The sequence below is a fragment of the Cetorhinus maximus genome, chromosome 22 (assembly GCF_964194155.1).
Source record: "Cetorhinus maximus chromosome 22, sCetMax3.hap1.1, whole genome shotgun sequence".
Taxonomy (NCBI): Eukaryota; Metazoa; Chordata; class Chondrichthyes; order Lamniformes; family Cetorhinidae; genus Cetorhinus; species Cetorhinus maximus.
This window is the reverse complement of record NC_135900.1, coordinates 4,382,135-4,401,977: the sequence shown is the minus strand read 5'-3', so window position 1 is coordinate 4,401,977 and position 19,843 is coordinate 4,382,135. Positions and strand designations below refer to the sequence as shown.

General features: G+C 46.4%; 1 protein-coding gene across 1 annotated transcript; it reads left to right on the top strand.

The window, feature by feature from the left end:
• Positions 1-6,279: 6,279 nt before the first annotated feature.
• Positions 6,280-9,270, top strand: LOC144696806 (transcription factor Spi-C-like). The gene is made up of 4 exons (XM_078568553.1): positions 6,280-6,343; positions 7,748-7,860; positions 8,721-8,835; positions 8,942-9,270. Exons 1-4 carry the CDS (start codon positions 6,280-6,282, stop codon positions 9,268-9,270), a joined length of 621 nt encoding a protein of 206 aa, XP_078424679.1.
• Positions 9,271-19,843: the final 10,573 nt, after the last annotated feature.

The window sequence follows — 19,843 nt, the reverse complement described above, 5'->3', positions numbered from 1 at the left end:
TGTTTGTGGATGGGGTGCCATTCAAGCAGATTACTTTGTCCCGGATGGTGTCAACCTTCTTGAGTGTTGTGGGAGCTGCACTCATCCAGGCAAGAGGGGAGTATTCCATCACACTCCTGACTTGTGCCTTGTAGTTGGTGGACAGGCTTTGGGGAGTTGGGAGGTGAGTTACTCGTCGCAGGATTCCTAGACTCAGACTTGCTCTTGTAGCCACAGTATTTATATGGCTAGTCCAGTTCAGTTTCTGGTCAATGGTAATCCCCAGGATGTTGATAGTGGGGGACTCAGCGAGGGTAATGCTGAGTCCCCCATTGACTGTCCAGGGGCGATGGTTAGATCTTCTCTTGTTGTGATTGTCATTGCCTGACACTTGTGTGGTGCGAATGTTACTTGCCATTTGTCAGTCGAAGCCTGGATATTGTCCAGGTCTTGCTGCATTTGGACATGAACTGCTTCAGTATCTGAGGAGTTGCGAATGATGCTGAACATTGAGCAATCATCAGAGAATACCCCCACTTCATGACTTTATGATGGAGGGAAGGTCATTGATGAAGCAGCTGAAAATGGTTGGGCTGAGGGCACTACCCTGAGGAACTCCTGCAGTGATGTCCTGGAACTGAGGTGATCAACCTCCAACAACCACAACAACCTCCTTTTGTGCTAGGTATGACTCCAACCAGTGAGAGTTTTCCCCCTGATTCCCATTGACTCCAGTTTTGCCAGGGCTCTTTGATGCCACACTCGGTCAAATGCTGCCTTGTGTCAAGGGCAGTCACTCTCACCTCACTTCTGGAGTTCAGCTCTTTTGTCCATGTTTGAACCAAGGTTATAATAAGGTCAGGAACTGAGTGATCCTGGAGGAACCCAAACTGGGCGTCAGTGAGCAGGTTATTTCTAAGCGAGTGCTGCTTGATAGCACCGTTGATGACCCCTTCAATCACTTTACTGATAGTTGAGAGTAGCTTGGTGGGGCAGTTATTGGCCAGGTTGGATTTGTCCTGCTTTTTGTGTACAGGGCATATCTGGGCAATTTTCCACATTGCCACATAGGTGCCAGTAATGTAACTCTACTGGAACAGCTTGGCTAAGGGCGTAGCATGTTCTGGAGCACAAGTCTTCAGTACTATTGCTGGAATATTGTCAGGGCCCATATCCTTTGTAGTATCCAGTGCCTTCAGCCATTTCTTGATTTTACATGGAGTGAATCAGATTGGCTAAAGACTGGCATCTGTGATGCTGGGGACCTCCGGAGGAGGCCAAAATGGGTCATTCATTTGCCACTTCTGGCTGCAGATTGTTGCAACTACTTCAGCCTTATCTTTTGCACTGACGTGCTGTGCTCCCCCATCATTGAGGATGGGAGTACTTGTGGACCATAGGGAATGCCACAGCACAGAGGTGGCCATTTGGCCCATCCTGCATGTGCCAGCTCTTTGAAAGAGTCATCAAGTTCATCCCACTCCCTCACTCTTTTCCTGAAAGCCCTGCAAATATTTCTGCCTCAAGTTTTTATCCAATTCTCTTTCCAAAGTTCCTATCGAATCTGCTTCCACTGCCCTTTCAGGCATTGCCTTCCAGATCACACAACTGGCTGCATAAAAAACGTGTTTCCTCAAATCACCTCTGGTTCTTTTGCTAATTGTTTTCAACCTGTGCCCTCTGGTTGCCAACATGTTTGCCACTGGAAGTGTATTTGTAACAATATAACTAAATTATATAACATGTTATGGGGTGTATGCAAATATTCTTCATTTTAGGAAATCTGATACAGAAACCCCACTAAATACACACGAGTTTTAAATATGGAACATGACATAGAAAAGGCAATATGAGTTGTAATCTATGTTAATTGCTAAAATTCTGTGAACTGTACAGCTACAAATTTGAAATGTTGATTACGTTTATACATTTAGAGGGGAGGCGGTGGGATTGTCGCTGGACTAGCAACCTAGAGACTCAGAGTAACAGCAGATGGAGAAATTTGAATTCAATAAAAATCTGGAATTAAAAGACTGATGATGACCATGAAACCATTGCCGATTGTGGTAAAAAAAATCCATCTGGTTCACTATTGTCCTTTAGGGAAGGAAATCTGCCAACCTTACCTGGTCTGGCCTACATGTGACTCCAGACCCACAGCAACGTGGTTGACTCTTAAATGCCCTCTGAACAAGGGCAATTAGGGATGGGCAATAAATGCCGGCCTAGCCAGCGATGCCCACATCCCATGAATGAACAAACAAAGGTAGTTCTACGTGAGTGTGCTTGGCTGGAAATCTCTTTAGGCAGGGCTCCCAAACTGTGGGTTGTGACCCCCATTGGGGTCATGAGATGAGATTTTGGGGTCACAAACTCTGAGGCAGCAATGGCTGTTGTGGGGCTGGGAGCGAATGCTAACGGCTGTCAGGAACCTTTAAACCCTTGTTTTTTTTCCTCTCATGTTGGGCATGGCCCAATGGACAGACCTTTGAGGCCTGATTGCTGCTGCTGCAAAAATAAAATGCCTGTGAAAACCTAGGTGTTTGATACACTTTTTAAAAACTCCAAAGCTTAAACAATTCCCACCAAGCTGTACTTCTCCCCACCACACTGCCCACCACCCCCACTTCAGGTGCTAAACCCCCAACCCACCCACCAAAGCTAAAAGACCCCTCATCTGGTCACATGAAGTCTGAGGCATTAAAACGGGGTCACATGAGGAAAAAATTTGGGAAGCATGGTCTAAGGAGGGAGGCTAAAATTAGTCTTTTAACTCTATTTTAGTTTTGCCGTATGCTATCAACCGGTTATAAAATTGGTATGTATTCATTGCATCATACAACAGGGGAGGAGGCCATTCAGCCCATCTGGTCTTTGCTGACTCTTAGAAAGAGCTATCCAATTAGAATCACTCCCCTGCTCTTTCCCCACAGCCCTGCATTTTGTTTTATTTGTTTATTTCAAATGTTTATACAATTTCTTTTGGAAGTTATTATTGAATTTGCTTCCACTGCTTTTTCAGATAGCGCCTTGTACAGGGTTGTGGGAAACTAACCAAATTTCGATGCCAATTATCAAAACGTTATTTCATGGAATAAAAGAACCATCAAGTGGGAAGAGTTATCAAGTGATACAATTACAGTGCACTTTTAAAAATAAATCCTGCCTGCGATCACAATGACACCTGTCTCTAACCAGAACCCAGAGGATCCAATAATCTGACATGTCCTGATTAACCGGAGCTGTATTTACAGCCTGCGTACAGACAGCTCATATCTCTTTGATCAGAAATCCACGCAGCAGTAAACATAATCCACTGGAGACCCAATAGGCCAAATATATTAGAATGGGATATCTAAAAATTAACATCCGCATGAAAGACAGAAATTCCAGTTTCCCTCTTTACCCCCTGCTTTAGACCCAGGGGTTTGCCAGGAAGAGGAAAGGGAAAGAGATGGGGGGTCAAAATTCTCCTTAAGCTTAGGAGGAGAAACGAGGGTGACAGAGGGAACTTTGAGTTGAGAGTGGAACTGATTTGGGGCTCTTCAGGGAATCACATCTTTCCAAGTAGCGAACCTTCAGAGTGAAAAATTCGTCTCTGCAACAATGTTCTGAATTCTGGAACATCTGGTCACCTCAATCACATCTGCCTGTTCCCCACATTTACCTGTTCCCCACACTTACCTATTCCCCACACCTACCTGTTCCCCACACTTACCAATCCCCCACATCTACCTGTTCCCCACACCTACCTGTTCCCCACATTTACCAATCTCCTACATCTACCTGTCCCCCCACATCTACCCCTGACACTTGGGGGAGATGGTGGTATGGTGGTAATGTCACTGGACTAGTTATCCAGAGGCCCAGGCTAATCCTCTGGGCGCATGGGTTCAAATCCCACCACAGCAGATGGTGGAATTTAAATTCAATGAATAAAATCTGGAATATAAAGCTAGTCTCAATAACGGTGAACACAAAACTATTGTGGATTGTTATAAAAACCCATCTGGATCACTAATGCCCTTTAGGGAAGGAAATCTGCTGTCTTTACCTACATGTGACTCCAGACCCCCACAGCAATCTGTTGATTCTTAACTGCCCTTTGAAATACCCCAGCAAGCCACTCAGTTCAAGGGCAATTAGGGATGGGCAACAAATGCTGGTCTTGCCAGTGACACCCACATCCCATGAAAGAATGGCTACCTGTACCCCTAACATCTGGCTGCCTCTCCAGCTCCTACTGGGTCAGTTCTCGATGCTGCTTTTTTACAGGTCAGTGTCTTAATTTTAAAATGATGCTGTTGGGTGAGAAGCGCCCCAAACATTCGGTAACAGCTGCAAACTTTGGCGTTGAGCAGAGAGATGCTGCGCCTGGAAAGTGTCATTAACACAGGTAGATTCTGTAACGTGGATGGGGACAATCTGAGACTGTTTGACCTGGGGTCACCGAGTGTTTAAATGGATTTCCCCGCAGTCGATTTGCCAGCAGTGTCGAGCCCGCCACCGCACTCTATAAATACACGGTAAGGTTGTACCTTCCGAGGAGGGGCTTGCATTGATGGGCTGGCCTGGGTACTGGTTATAAACAGGAGTCCGGGCACCGTTAGGGTCTCACATGAAGGGACACATTTACAGAGGACACAGTAAAGTACTAGAACTCCTTCAGACTTTAATGCAGAGCTACATTCAGAGGTGGGAGAGAGAAGTTACTCGTTTAGTTCCTAACATTGCTGCTAATTAATAAATCCTCAGCTCGGTGCTGTAGAGAGGCTGCAAAGTGATCTCGGTTCAGGACGTTGCGTTTCTTCCCTTTAGCGTCCGTTTGTCGACTTGATGAATTTTTCTCATCGATCTCACAGTGAAAGTCCAGGATAGAGAAATTAAATAGTTCATCAGATAAAAAAAACCCCAGTGTTCAATGCACACTCGCCTGTCAAAGGAGCATAAACCGAATTTCTCTATCGTTGAGAGTGAATGAAATAGCAAGCAGCTTCTTAACCATCTGTTTGTGTGTGAGTACCTGCACATGAGCATGGATTGTATATATAGGTTTGTGTGTCTGTAGGTGTTTGTATATTTATGAGTGCGAGTGTGAATATTCGCGTTCAGATTTGTGTCTGTCATGTTTGAGTGCGTTTACCTGCGTATATGTGCATTTATGTGTGTATGTGTGTTTAAATGTGTGTGTATTTATGTGTGGGTACATGTCTTTTAATTCATTCATAGGATGTGGGTGTCGCTGTCTGGGCCAGCATTTATTGCCTGTCCCTAATTGCCTTTGAGAAGGTGGTGGTGAGCTGCCTTCTTGAACCGCTGCAGTCCATGTGGTGTAGGTACACCCACAGTGCAGATAGAGAGGGAATTCCAGGATTTTGACCCAGTGACAGTGAAGGAACGGCGATATATTTCCAAGTCAGGATGGCGAGTGGGCATGTATGGATGTATTTGTCACTCTGTGTGTATGTAATTATGTGTTCTATGTGTATGTCTGTGTACCTGTCAATGTATAAACATGTGTGTGTGTCTGTATGTGTGATTATGTCCATGTGTATTTACCGATGTGTGCGTGTAAATGTATGACTGTGCCTGTGTCTATCTATATATATTGATGTTTTTATATAAATATATTATATACATCCTATTCGAGAGACTTCAGCTCAGAATCCATGAGGGCATTACCAGAGCAGTACTAAGGGAGCAATGCACTATCTGAGATGGCATGTTTTGGATATGAACTTGAATCAAGGCATGGTCTCTCAGGTGGACAGCCACTATTTCAAAGAAGAGCAAGAGAGTTCACTCCAGTGTCCTCGCCAATATTTATCCCTCAACTAATATGACTAAAACGGATGACCTGATCATTTGCCTCACTGTTGTTTGTGGGATCATGCCATCCACAAATTTGCTGCAGCATTCGCTACGTTACAACAGTGACTCCACTTCAAACTACTTCATTGATCGTAAAAGGCTCTGCGATGTCCTGAGATTTGAAAGGCGCTACATAAATGCATTTTTTTTTTGTATGTCCGCTGATCTGTGCAAATTTTATATAAAGTAGGTGATTATGGGAAGCTGTGCCATAGTTGCTTTTAATGCAAGGATTATGTTTGTGTCTTAGAGACAGACCCACTTCTGAATGCTGATTGCATAAAGTCTCTGCCTTTAAATTATGGTAAGATCTGTTTACCCTTTTCCATATAAAATGTCTGATCTGATCCTCACCAGGTGACCCAAGGGACAGTTTCATTTTTATTTAATTCCCCCTAGAACCCAGTTGTGGAGGATCTGGAAGTGATAATGGAGTTTCTGGATGAGCAGCAACATGCGTTTGTGTTTGAGAAAGAGACGAGTTCATTGTCAGGTGAGTGCGAAAACCATGGAGAGATGGTTAACCTGCAATTATTTCTCTTCCACAGTCTCACAAATGCATTCTCACTTACACACACATACTGACTCACATACAATCTCAATACACTGACACACACACACAATCACACTCACATTCACACACACACATTCACACTCACATTCACACTGAGACACACACACATTCACACTCACATACAATCTCAATACACTGACACACACATTCACACTCAGACACTCCCACACACACACTATCACACACACACACACATTCACGCTCAGACACATACTCACAGACACTTGCACACACAATGAGACACGCACACTATCTCACACACAGACACACATACACTTACACAGCCATTCACAAACAGACACTCTCTCTCACACATACAGACACACTCATCCTCTGTAACATACAGGCACACATACATACACACTCAGACACACACTCACAAACACCGATGCACACACCTTTTCACTCGCACTTACTTTCACACTCATTCGAACACACAAACATATTGACATTCATATGAACATACAAATTAGGAGCAAGTGTAGGCACTCGGTCCCTCGAGCCTGCTCCACCATCCAATAAGATCATGGCTGATCTGATTGTAACCTCAACCCCACTTTCATACCGTCTCATGCCAATATACACACACACCAACTACTTATATCTTCTCATCCTCCTCACACACACCTGAATGGGAAAAGAAGCAGTTCAGTAACATTATGTCGCTATAATTAAATGTTGTCAGTGGAAAGTCCCTCCGTTTAGTTGCTGACCTGTGATCTTTGACATGTGCAGTAAATGCATGGATTACTGGCACTTTCTATTTGAAAGTCAACAAATTGACAATGTCAGTGACCAACACCGTCTCCCATCCCCCAATAACACTGAGCTCTCACAAGAGGAAATAAATGACACAGGGGTTAGGAAGAATGTGGAATATTTTATCACAAACAACTATTGTACAGAGTCCATGAATTCTCCATGCTGATATGCAAAGACAGAGGTCTTGAGGCACAGTGGGTAGTGCCTCTATCTCTGAGCCAGAAGCTCTGGGTTCAAGTACCACCCCAGGACCTGATGGCCATGGAAGGTGTGTTTATAATGTGGCCAAAGATTCAGGTATCAACCTACACATCCTTCCAATATGCCTGATGGCAGTTGGTAAGAGTGGGAGAGTTTCCTGGTCAGCCGCACTGCAGAAGGCAATGGCAAACCCCTGTGGTGCTTTGTCAAGGATAAGCATGGACCAATCCAGTGGAGGTCCATGGTTGCCAATGCTCTCTCGGGGCAAGGTACCTGAAGGAGGAGGAGCTTTTAAAAGAGAGGGTGCAAGTGAAATCAAAACATTTCATCTTTTTAGCTAATTATTTCTCCGCCCTTTAGGAGCCTGTGCGTATGGAGTTTCCCCAGAAGGCTGGCAGCCCAGCTCCAACCCAAACAGGAACCTCGCCTATCAAGAAATCTACCTTCCATCGCAGCGTTACACCTTCAATCCAGTAAGAGACTTGATAAAACAGGCCAAGTCCGGGGGGTCAGGAATACGAGACACGAGAAAGACTAGTTAGAACTTCAACTTGGAAAAGAGGTGGACCAGAGAAAGAGTAAGACAAAGAGAGAGTCAGAGAGAAAGATAGAGCAAGAGCCAGAGGGGGGAGCGATAGAAAGAGGGAAAGTGAGGCATAAGTGAAAGAGAGAGAGAAAAAAACTTCCATTTGTATAGCATCGTTCATGAACTCAAGCCACCTCAAAGTGCTTTACAGCCAATGAAATACTTTTCTGAAGCGCAGTCACTGTTGTTATGAAATGTGGTAGTCAATTTGCGCACAGCAAGCTCACACAAGCAGTAATGTGATGGTGACCAAATCATTTGTTTTCGTCATGTTGGTTGAGGGATAAATATTGACCAGGACACTGGGGAGAGCACCCCTGGTCCTCTTCAAAGTGGGGGTCATTGGATCATTTCCACCTAACTGAAGAGCAGAGTGCCTTAATTTAATGCCTCGTCCAAAAGACAGCACCTCTGACAGTGCAGCACTCTCTCAGTACTGCACCAAAGTGTCAGCCTTGATCATGTGTTTGAGTCTCTGGACTGAGCGTTTGAAGCCACAAGTTTCCTTCCTCAGGGGCAAGAGCACTACACACTGAGCAAGATTGATATTACAACAGTGATTTTCACTTAAAACAAAAAGTACCTTATTGGCTGTGAAACACTGGGACATCCAGCTATGATCTAGTTACAGTTTGAATCTGCCTTGGATGAAATCCTTTATGTGGTTATTATTATTATTATTATTATTAATTCGCCATTAGGTGAATGTAGTGGTTAAATCACTATTATTATCTATTGTAATTCCAGTGTGGGCACTCAGTCAGCACTGACTGTGGGTGCTGCCCCTGTTACTCTCCGCTGCCAGACTTCCGTCCCACTTCGCCTCCTGACTACATGATCAGAGGTTTCAACAATGACAAGAGTAAGGATTTTCCTATCAAAACCACAACACAGGCATCAGCACATGGCTGGATATGTCCATCAAATCCTGAACTCACCTCTGCTTTCCTTGCGCTTTTATTTTGCAGGGAAGCGGAAGGTAAGGCTCTTCCAGTTTCTCTTTGAGATGTTAGAAGATCCGGGGATGAGGCACTGCATTTGGTGGATTCAACCGTCCGTAGGCCTTTTCCAGTTCTCTTCCCAAAATAAGGAAAAACTGGCCGAGATCTGGGGCAGAAGGAAAGGCAACAGGAAGACTATGACCTACCAGAAGATGGCTCGAGCTTTGAGGAATTATTCCCGCACAGGCGAGATCACCAAGGTGAAGCGGAAGCTGACTTACCAGTTCAACCAGCAGGTCATCAACAGGCTACAGGGAGGCAGCAGGAGATCCTTCAATTACCCCTTGACCAATTGAGCTCTTTTGTGAGGGGCTCACTCATCTCAGGGCATCAGTACACCCAGTAGCCTCCCAAATTACACTGCTACTTTTCCAATGTTGTAAGGCGTTATATAAATGCAAGTTCTGCTCCAGCTCTACGACTCTCCTGGATGGCGGGACCTCTCTACGCCCTTCCAATTCTGAACTCTTGTGCATTTCTGACTGCAATCACACCACCACTGGTGGCTGTGCCTTCAGCCAGCTTGGCCCTAAGCTCTGGGATTCCCTCCCTAATCCTCTCCATCTCTCTCTCCTCCTTTAAGGCACTGCTTAATACCTATTTCTTTTGGTTATCTGTCCTAATATCTCTTTGTGTTCCCGTAAAACATTTTGAGATGTTTAACCATGTTAAAGATGCTTAAAAAGAACTGTAACTATAAAGATAATCAAGTGTTTTAATTGGGTAAATAGGGAAAATCTATTTCCTTGGGTTGGGTCAACGCTGAGAGAGTGTGTGTAGAAAGTTAGAAGAAATAGCTTCACAGGGAGGGTTGCTGAGTGTGAAATGCTTTATCACAGCAAGAAACTAAAGGAAAATTGGATAAATATTTGAAGAATAGGAAGATACAAAGGTAGGGAACAAGAACAAGGAAGCAGGATAGAGTGCTGCCCTGTCAGAGGTGCCATGCATTGGATGAGATATAAAATCAATGCTCTCTCTGTCCTCTCAGGTGGGTGTAGAAGATCCAAGCAATGGGGGAGATGGTGGTGAAGGAATAATGTCACCAAACTTGTAACCCAGAGGCCCAGATTAATGTCCTGAGAACATGGGGTTCAAATCCCACCATGGCAGCTGGTGGAATTTAAATCCAATTAATAAAATCTGGACTTGAAAAGCTAGTCCCAGTGATGTGATCATGAAATTGTCATTAAAAACCCATCAGGTTCACCTTTAGAGAAGGAAATCTGCTGGTCTGGCCTACATGTGACTCCAGACCCACAGCAATGTAGTTGGCTCTTAACTGCCCTTTGAAATGACCTAGCAAGCCACTTGGTTCAAGGGTGATTAGGGATGGGCAACAAGTGATGCCCACATCTCATTAAAGAATAAGTTTAAAAAGCCACTAGTTTGAAGGTGCTAGTCAAAATTTATTCATCAACTAATATCACAAAAACAGATGACCTGGTTGTTTATCTCATTGCTGTTTATGGGGTTTTGCTGTTCAGAAATTGGCTGTTCTGCTTACAACAGTGACTACTCTTCAACATTCATTCTTCTTCTTTCTCTCTCTCTTTCTTTTTACTAATGAACCGCTCATGGAATCGCTCATATCGAGTCACAAGATGTCCCAAGTCCCTAACAGGAAATAAGTGCAAGTCCTTTGTTTTCTTTTAGGGTTGCTCTCGCAGATGAATTGGCACAGACTTGAAGGGCCGAATGGCCACCTTCTGTGCTGAGAATGTCTGTTGACTTGGAATACCCCTTTGCATTGATAGGGCATAACAGGGCCTTAGAGGCTTCCGGTGCAGATCTCAGGTACAACTGTTTACACACTAGATAAATACGCACATCAAAATTTAGCATGTGTACAGAAAAACACTGAGCCTGATGTAAATCTCCCATTCTGGGCACGTTCCCCAATCCCTCAGTCGCAACGGGACCTGCACTTGGAGAGGCAGGGCCACTGCTACCCCAACTGCTGCCTTGCAGTGTGGTTAAGGTTTTGACCATGTCTCTGTGGGGAAGGGCTCTTGGCTCTGAGTTAAAAGGTTGTGGGTTCAAGTCCCACTCCTGAGCCCTGATTTATATGGGGCAGAGTGCGGGGGTGAGAAGGGCAAGGGGGTCAGCATGAGGCTGCTGGGCAAACATGAAGCTCAATCCAATTCATCAACTTGAGGCATGAGTCATTTTAACTAATGCAATTAAATAGGTTAGCCCTGAACCCCATAGAAACCCACTGCTAACCACATACCATTGGGCTGGTGGCCTGGGGTTAGAGTGGAGGACCAAAGGAGATCACCCCTGCCAAGATACATGAATGGTGGGCGGTGGAGAGCGGGTGGGGGTCTAAGGTGATTGCATGATGCCCAGGTCAGGGGCAGCCCAAGAGTTCATGTGGAGCCCACAGGGAAACTGTTAAGTGAATGTACCTGCCCAGCCCTCTTCTAAGCCCACTCTCCCGACAGCATTACTGTTCCTTTACAAGGCCGATACCAGGTGCTGACCTCGCCCCGCAGGGAGCACTGCATTGTTGCAGGAGCAGTATTCAAGGGGAGGGGCAGTATTGAGGGATCGCTGCACTGTTGGAGAGTCAGTACTGAGGGAGAATTACACTGTCAGAGAGTCAGTACTGAGGGAGCATTGCAATGTCGGAGGGTCAGTACTGAGGGTGTACTGCACCGTCAGATGATCAGTGCAAAGGGTGTGCCGCACTGTTGGAGAGTCAGTACTGAGGGAGTGCTGCACTGTTGCAGGGTCAGTACTGAGGGAGCGCTGCACTGTCGGAGGGCCAGTACTGAGGGAGTGCCGCACCTTCAGAGGGTCAGTACTGAGGGAGCATTGCAATGTCGGAGGGTCAGTACTGAGGGTGTGCTGCACTGCCAGATGGTCAGTGCAAAGGGTGTACCCAACTGTTGGAGAGTCAGTTCTGAGGGGGAGCTGCACTTTTGGAGGGTCAGTATTGATGGAGTGCTGCACTGTCGGAGAGTCAGTACTGAGGGAGTGCAGCACTGTTAGATGGTCAGTGCTAAGGGTGTGCCGCACTGTTGGAGGGTCAGTACTGAGGGAACACAGCACTGTCGGAGGGTCAGTACTGAGGGAGTGCCTCGCCATCAAAGGGGAAATACTGACGGAATGCCGCACTGTCAGAGGGTCAGTACTGAGGGAGTGCTTCAGTGCTGGAGGGTCAGTACTCAGGGAGCTCTGCACTGTCAGAGGGTCAGTACTGAGGGAGCATTGCAATGCCGGAGGGTCAGTACTGAGGGTGTGCCGCACTGTCGGAGGGTCAGTACTGAGGGAGCAGTGCAATGTCGGAGGGTCAGTACTGAGAGTGTACTGCACTGTCAAAGGGGCAGTACTGAGTGAGTGCTGCACTGTCAGAGGGTCAGTACTGAGGGAGCATTGCAATGCCGGAGGGTCAGTACTGAGGGTGTGCCGCACTGTCGGAGGGTCAGTACTGAGGGAGCAGTGCAATGTCGGAGGGTCAGTACTGAGGGTGTACTGCACTGTCAAAGGGGCAGTACTGAGTGAGTGCTGCACTGTCAGAGGGTCAGTGCTGAGGGAATTCTGCACTGTCAGAGGGTCAGTGCTGAGGGAATTCTGCACTGTCAGAGGATCAGTGCTGAGGGAATTCTGCACTGTCAGAGGGTCAGTGCTAAAGGGAGCATTGCAATGTCGGAGGGCCAGTACTGAAGGGAAGGGTGTTAAAAATGGCCTAGCTCCTATTTCAGACATATGTGGAGAAGTCTGTACCAATTTGATAGGCAGCGTAGATGAGGGTAAGGTACCCACGGTATTGGACGCTCAGACACCTGTTTTATTCCATGGAATTTGATCTCTAACAGTGGAGATACTCTTTAATTCATGCTGTTAAAAAATAATGTTGCTGAGGTAAAGTTTTAGGAATTAGCCCAGAAGTTCAGAGACTTAAGATTAACACACCCTGACCAATTTTAACTGGACTGACCTCAGCGTCTGAGTCCCACTGTATAAAGCTCAGAGCTGGGTTTGATGCATTGCAGATTTGTCCCCCAGGGTATATTTTACTTTGAACCCTGTAAAAGGAAATCAGGTATCAGGAGCAAAGTGACTTGTGCCTATTCGTCCACTGCGTCTGAACAAGCACGAGGGCAGCCAAGTGTAAAAACACAAACATCACCTTCGCAAAGACAAATTTCACTGTAAAGGTTATCAGTAAAAAATAATGCAAATGTCAGAATGGCTCTGAAAAGATAAAAGATGAATGAATGCCCTGGATGTAAAAATAAAACATAAAAACATAAGAATTAGGAGCTGGAGTTGGCCATTCGGCCCCTCACGTCTGCTCCAACGTTCAATAAGATCATAGCTGATCTTCTACCACAACTCCACCTTCCTGCACTATCCCCATATCCCTTAATCCCCTTCGTGCCCAAAAACCTACCGACCTCAGCCTTCCATATACTCAACAACTGGGCATCCACAGCTCTCTGGGGGGTAGAGAATGCCAAAGATTCACAGCCTTGAACAGTGGAGAAATTTCTTCTCACCTCAGTCCTAAATGGCTGACCCCCTTCTCCTGAATCTAGGGCCCCTTGTCCTAGATTCCCCAGCCAGAGGAAGCATCCTCCCAGCATCTACCTGGTCAAGCCCCACAAGAATTTTATGGGCAGAATTTTCTGGCTGGCGTGCGGGTAGCGGAGCCCGGACGTCAGCGCTTAAAATGTCGCGCGACCTGCGTCCCGATGTCAGCGCGTGGCATCGCGATATTTAAGTGGGTGGGCGCACTATGCAGCGCGACACACGCCTGCCATTAATTAAAGGCCATTAATGAAATGGCGGCGGGGCCCATTTCGGCGGGTGGCGATCGGCCGCCAGCCCGTCAAGGGCAAAATTCTGCCCTATAAGTTTCACTGAGATCACCTTTCAGTGATCACCTCTCATTCTTCTAAACTCCAGCGAATGTAGGTCTGGTCGACTCAACCTAAAGCCAGTGGACCTGTGATGTATTTTCAGCGTTTTTTCTGATTTGTGCCCCTCCAAATGTGCTCCAAAGGGGTAATTTTACAAATTGGTGCTCACAGACAGGATCTTCAGCCATTGCGAGAGTTTACCCTCAGTGTAGCCTCGTGCCTCCCTGGGGTTACACCCCCCCCCCCCTTAAAATGACTGCAGTGAAATGGAACTGAGGTCCTTAAGTGTGTTCCCACTGGTACTGCAAGCTTGTAAGGTGACTGCTGTTGGTGTTTTGCACTATCGTTTACATGTCTTCACATTCCGGGTATTTCTGGTTCACCAAATACAAGACAAATATAATCTGAAATTAGGTTCGGAATTGCATAAATTCTGTTATTACACCAAAGGATTAAATCAGAATGGGCTCCTGCCAAGACACGAGTGATACTTTTTGGGTACTTTTTAAAATGCAGTTAGCTGTCGAAGACTCATTTTTAAAAAAAAATTATTCTCTGGATGTGGCAAGGATGGAATTTATTGCCCATCCCTAGTTGCCCTTGAGAAGGTGGCGGTGAGCTGCCTTCTTGAGCCAGTCCATGTGGTGTAGGTACACCCACAGTGCTGTTAGGGAGGGAGTTCGAGGATTTTGACCCAGCGACAGTGAAGGAACGGCGATATATTTCCAAGTCAAGATGGTGAGTGACTTGGAAGGGAACTTCCAGGTGGTGGTGTCCCCATGCGTCTCCTGCCTTTGTCCTTCTAGGTGGTAGAGGTCACGGGTTTGGAAGGTGCTGTCGAAGGAGACTTGCTGCAGTGCATCTTATAGATGGTATACATTGCTGCCAGTCTGTGTTGGTGGTGGAGGCATGATTGTTCAGTGGATGGGGTGCCGATCAAGAGGGCTGCTTTGTTTTGGAGTGTACACTGCCTGGCTGACAGGTTGATCTGATACCCAGGAGTGTACATGCGGATTCAGTTATTGTTTTGTGTGAGAAAATCCCTCTTGCTGGGCAGCATATTCTATGCAACCCAAATGTTTAAATTAGCTGCAGGTAAATTTGAACAGAGCCCAGAGGCTGCAGGACAGATTTTTACGCCGGGTTTCACATCGCATTCGACCTCACACTGTCTCGGGGCTGGGTGGAGACTAGCCGATTGCATGAAGAATGGAGCCAGTCGGAGAGCTGGAGTTGATCCAGTGATTGGCTGGTGCAGTAACATGTTGGGGCCCCAAAGCCGAACATTCGCAGCTGGCCCCAAACCGCTCCCAACCCCAAACCGCCCCCAACCCCAAACCGCCCCCAACCCCAACCCCAAACCGGCCCCAACCCCAAACCCAAACCCCCCAACCCCAAACCCCACCACAACTCCAAACCGCCCCCAGCCCCAAACCCCACTACAACCCCAAACCGCCCCCAACCCCAAACCCAAACCGCCCCCAAACCCAAACCCCCCCAACCCCAAACCCCACCACAACCCCAAACCGCCCCCAACCCCAAACCCAAACGGCCTCCAACCCCAAACCACCCACAACCCCAAACCACCCCCAACCCCAAACCCAAACGGCCTCCAACCCCAAACCACCCACAACCCCAAACCGCCCCCAACCCCAAACTGCCCCCAACCCCAAACCCAAACCGCCCCCAACCCCAAACTGCCCCCAACCCCAAACCGCCCCCAACCCCAAACCGCCCCCAACCCCAAACCCAAACCGCCCCCAACCCCAAACTGCCCCAACCCCAAACCGCCCCCAACCCCAAACCCAAACCGCCCCCAACCCCAAACCGCCCCCAACCCCAAACCCCCCCACAACCCCAAACCCCACCACAACCCCAAACCGCCCCCAACCCCAAACCGCCCCCAACCCCAAACCCCCCCAACCCCAAACCGCCCCCAACCCCAAACCGCCCCCAATCCCAAACCGCCCCCAACCCCAAACCCCGCCTACACCAGACAAGAACTCTCCCTGGTATCTCACAGTGTCAAATCCATACAGGGCATCTCAACGCTCATCACCTTGGAGTCAAGTCAGCCCTGAAACCCAGAGTTACACTGCAGCCACCTTCCCTATCGCCAGAGCTGTGGTATAAACTGAATATAAATCATTTGCTTCTACCAATCAGAGCAATGTTAATCTGAAACAGAGGAATCCCAATTAAGGCTTGTGTCAGATTCAGCTAAGTTCCAGCTTTGCAGGTCTAAACTATTAACTTTGGACTTTTTAATTGACTGAGCTCCGTACAATGTACCACTGATCTCACTGTATATACTTGTACTGTTTAAAAAGCCATGGGCAAAACAATAAACTTTTGTTTTTCAAATTACGAGTGTGAAATTTGTGTGGCTACAGACACGACTTGACAAGATTACCAAGAACTGCTAACCCAGATGTGAACAATGCCACAAGTCTGGTGGGTGTGCCAGTGGGTAGCACTCTCTCTCTCTCTTGCTTCCGAATCAGAAGATTGTTACTTCAAGTCCCACTCCAGAAACCTGAACCCATAGTCCAGACTGACATTCCCAGCGCAGCTACTGAGGGAGTGCCACATTGTCGGAGGTGCCACATTTCAGATGGGTGGCTGAACTAAGGTCCTGTCTGCGCTCTCAGCTGATCACAGAATCCCAACGGCACAGAAGGAGGCCATTCGGCCCATCATGTCTGCATCGGCTGGATGTTAAAAGATGCTATGACACTAATTCGAAGAAGGGCAGGGGAGCTCTCCCCTATGTCCTGGCCAATATTAATCCTTCAACCAAGATCACTAAAAAAAACAATATATGGTCATTTATCTAACTGTGGGATCTTGCTGTACACAAATTGGCTGCCGTGTTTCCTGCAGCAGTGACTACATTCCAAAAAAAGTACTTCGTTGGTTGTAAAGTATTTTGGGCCATTTTGAGATCGAGAAAGGCGCTATAGTAATGTAGGTTTTCCTCAAAAATTGCTCACATTGGGCACCACCGTAGAATTTAAGACTTTACATTGCACCTTCAGAGTTGCTGTGGTTTCTGATTGGCATTAGCTCTTAATGCACAGCAAGTTATAGAGTCATAGAATTATACAACACAGAAACAGGCCCTTCAGCCCATCGTGTCCGTGCCGGCCATCAAGCACCCATCTATTCTAATCCTATTTTCCAGCACTTGGCCCGTAGCCCTGTATGCTATGGCATTTCAAGTGCTCATCTAAATATTTCTTTAATGTTGTGAGGGTTCCTGCCTCTCCCACCCCCTCAGGCAGTGTGTTCCAGATTTCCACCACCCTCTAGGTGAAAAACTTTTTCCTCAAATCCCCTCTAAACCTCCTGCCCCTTACCTTAAATCAATGCCCTCTGGTTATTGACAGCTCCACTAAGGGAAAAAGTTTCTTCCTATCTGCCCTATCTATGCCCCTCACAATTTTGTACACCTCAATCAGGTTCCCCCCTCAGCCTTCTCTGCTCTAAGGAAAACTACCCCAGCCTATCCAGTCTCTCTTCATAGCTGAAACGCTCCAGCCCAGGCAACATCCTGGTGAATCTCCCCTGCACCTTCTCAAATGCAACCACATCCTTCCTACAGTGTGGCGACCAGAACTGCACACAGTATTCCAGCTGTGACCTAACTAGCGTTTTATACAGCTTCAACATAACTTCCCTGCCCTTATATTCTATGCCTTGGATAATAAAGGCAAGTATCCCATATGCCTTCTTAACCACCTTATCTAGCTGTGCTGCTGCCTTCAGGGGTCTATGGACATGTACACCAAGGTCCCTCTGATCCTCTGTACTTCCTAGGGTCCTGCCATTCATTGTGTATTCCCTTGCTGTGTTAGTCCTCCCAAAACGCATGATCTCACACTTTTCAGGGTTAAATTCCATTTGCCACTGGCAAAGTCTGTAGCAGAGTCATAGCTTGAATTTCAGAATAATCCAGAGTCTGAGGTCAAAACCCACCACAACAATTTGATGATTTGAATGCAACTGGAAAAAGATCTGAAAGAAAAACAAATTGTTTTCAGCAAAAGTGAGCATGAAGCATTGAGGGGAAAAAATCTGGTTCACTAATGTCCTTTAGGGAAGGAAATCTTCTGTCCTTAGCTAGCCAGGACATTTGTGTGACTCCAGTCCCACAGCAATGTCACCGACTCTTAACTGCCCTCTGAAGTGGCCCAGAAAGTCCCTCAGTTGAATGTCACTTGAGGTTTACAAGAAGGAGAACAGGAACAGGTTTAAAGGGCAGAAATACTGGAGAAGCTGACAGACCAAAATTGAGAAGGGAATCATGCTGCTCGGCAAAACATCTAACATCACTGATTGGTTCTGGCTGTGATGCTAATTGTAATGAAAATGTGATGTTGGAAAACTCTGAGCTTGGGGGAAGCAAAGGGACTGATCCAGTTTAATTGCAAGGACAACTCACAACAAGTCCAGCATTGTTAAACATTCATGTTATTGTTATTTGTGTATGTTCATCCATCTGCAAAAAAATGTGTCTATGTGTTACTGTTCAGATGTGCATTTGTGTGAATATCTTTGTGTATTGATGCTTGTGTTTGAGTGCCTCTACAAGCATGTTCAATATGTGTATCTATTTATTTGTGTCTGTGTATGTGTGCCTATGCATGCATTCCTGTGTGTGTGTGTCTGCGTATGTATAATTGTGTGTACCTTTGCATATGTACCTATCTATGTATGTCTATGCATGCATGCGTGTCTGTGTATGCATGTCTGTGTGTCTGCATATATGCATGTCTGTGTGTAAGCGTGTCTGCCTATGAGTCTCTATGTCTCTCTGTCTGTGTGTCTGCCTATGTGTCTCTTCTTATATGTCTCTGTCTATGTATGGAGGGTTTATAAAGTTCTTATGTTACTTTAAACATTAACAACTTGGACACATGATCGAAACAAACTGTAAACCGCATGTGCAAGTATAATGATAAAGTATTTTGATATTGCTATTACTCTGCTATGTTCATCAAATCAATCAGGAACAACTAGAGATCGAAAGTCAAACTGAATGAAAAAAAAAGCAATTATGTTAAAGCCTAGAAATTTGTACTGTATTGCATTAAAACTTTATGAATTACGCCTTCATATACCTGTGTTTATTTGTTCACAGGAAATGGACATCACTGGCTAGGCCAGCATTTATTGCCCATCCCTAATTGCCCTTGAGAAGGTGGTGGTGAGCTGCCTTCTTGAACCGCTGCAGTCCATGTGGTGTAGGTACACCCACAGTGCTGTTAGGGAGGGAGTTCCAGGATTTTGACCCAGCGACAGTGAAGGAACGGCGATATATTTCTAAGTCAGGATGGTGAGTGACTTGGAGGGAAACTTGTAGGTGGTGGTGTTCCCATGCATTTGTTGCCCTTGTCCTTCTGGGTGGTAGAGATCATGGGTTTGGAAGGTGCTGTCAAAGGCAGGGTGAAAGTTCGACCATGGGACCTGGGGGAGTGCTGGTAAATGAGAGAGTGGGGGGTCTGTGGGAGTGGGGTTGGGTGGAGGCAGGTGGTGTTGATATGTCCTGAGGAAGGAATCTTGAGGCCATAATAGAAAGGGGGGGTGGGGGTTTAACTAAAACTTGCAACTTGTTGAGTTACAACATTATCATCTCACTGTGGGCCCACTCGCTCACTTGCAGTCCTACTTGAATCATTCAAATTCACCCTGGAAACTCCCAAGATCAGCCTCCCACAGGCTGTCCTAGAAATGTGTGAAAAAAGCCAGCTCTTAAGGGACACAGGACACACAGCCAAAATAAGGGGCAATCCCTTAAAATGCTGGACAGTTGATCACTCTGGTCGAAGGAGCCTTGACAAGTTGCTGCAGTGTATACTCACTACACTGTGTGCTGGGTGGTGGAGGAACTGGATGTTTAAGGTGGTGAATGGGGTTTACAGTTTGTTTCTATTATTTGCATATCCGAAGTTACTGAAGCTTAAATTAGCACGAGGCCTTTGTAAACATCCTATAT

Bases quoted from the DNA above. Each gene is read 5' to 3' on its own strand.
- LOC144696806 (XM_078568553.1), top strand. From the start codon at position 6,280: ATGGAGTTTCTGGATGAGCAGCAACATGCGTTTGTGTTTGAGAAAGAG. The intron at 7,861-8,720 runs GTAAGAGACTTG...TTGTAATTCCAG, and splicing joins AGCGTTACACCTTCAATCCA to TGTGGGCACTCAGTCAGCAC. The intron at 8,836-8,941 runs GTAAGGATTTTC...TTTATTTTGCAG, and splicing joins AGGTTTCAACAATGACAAGA to GGAAGCGGAAGGTAAGGCTC.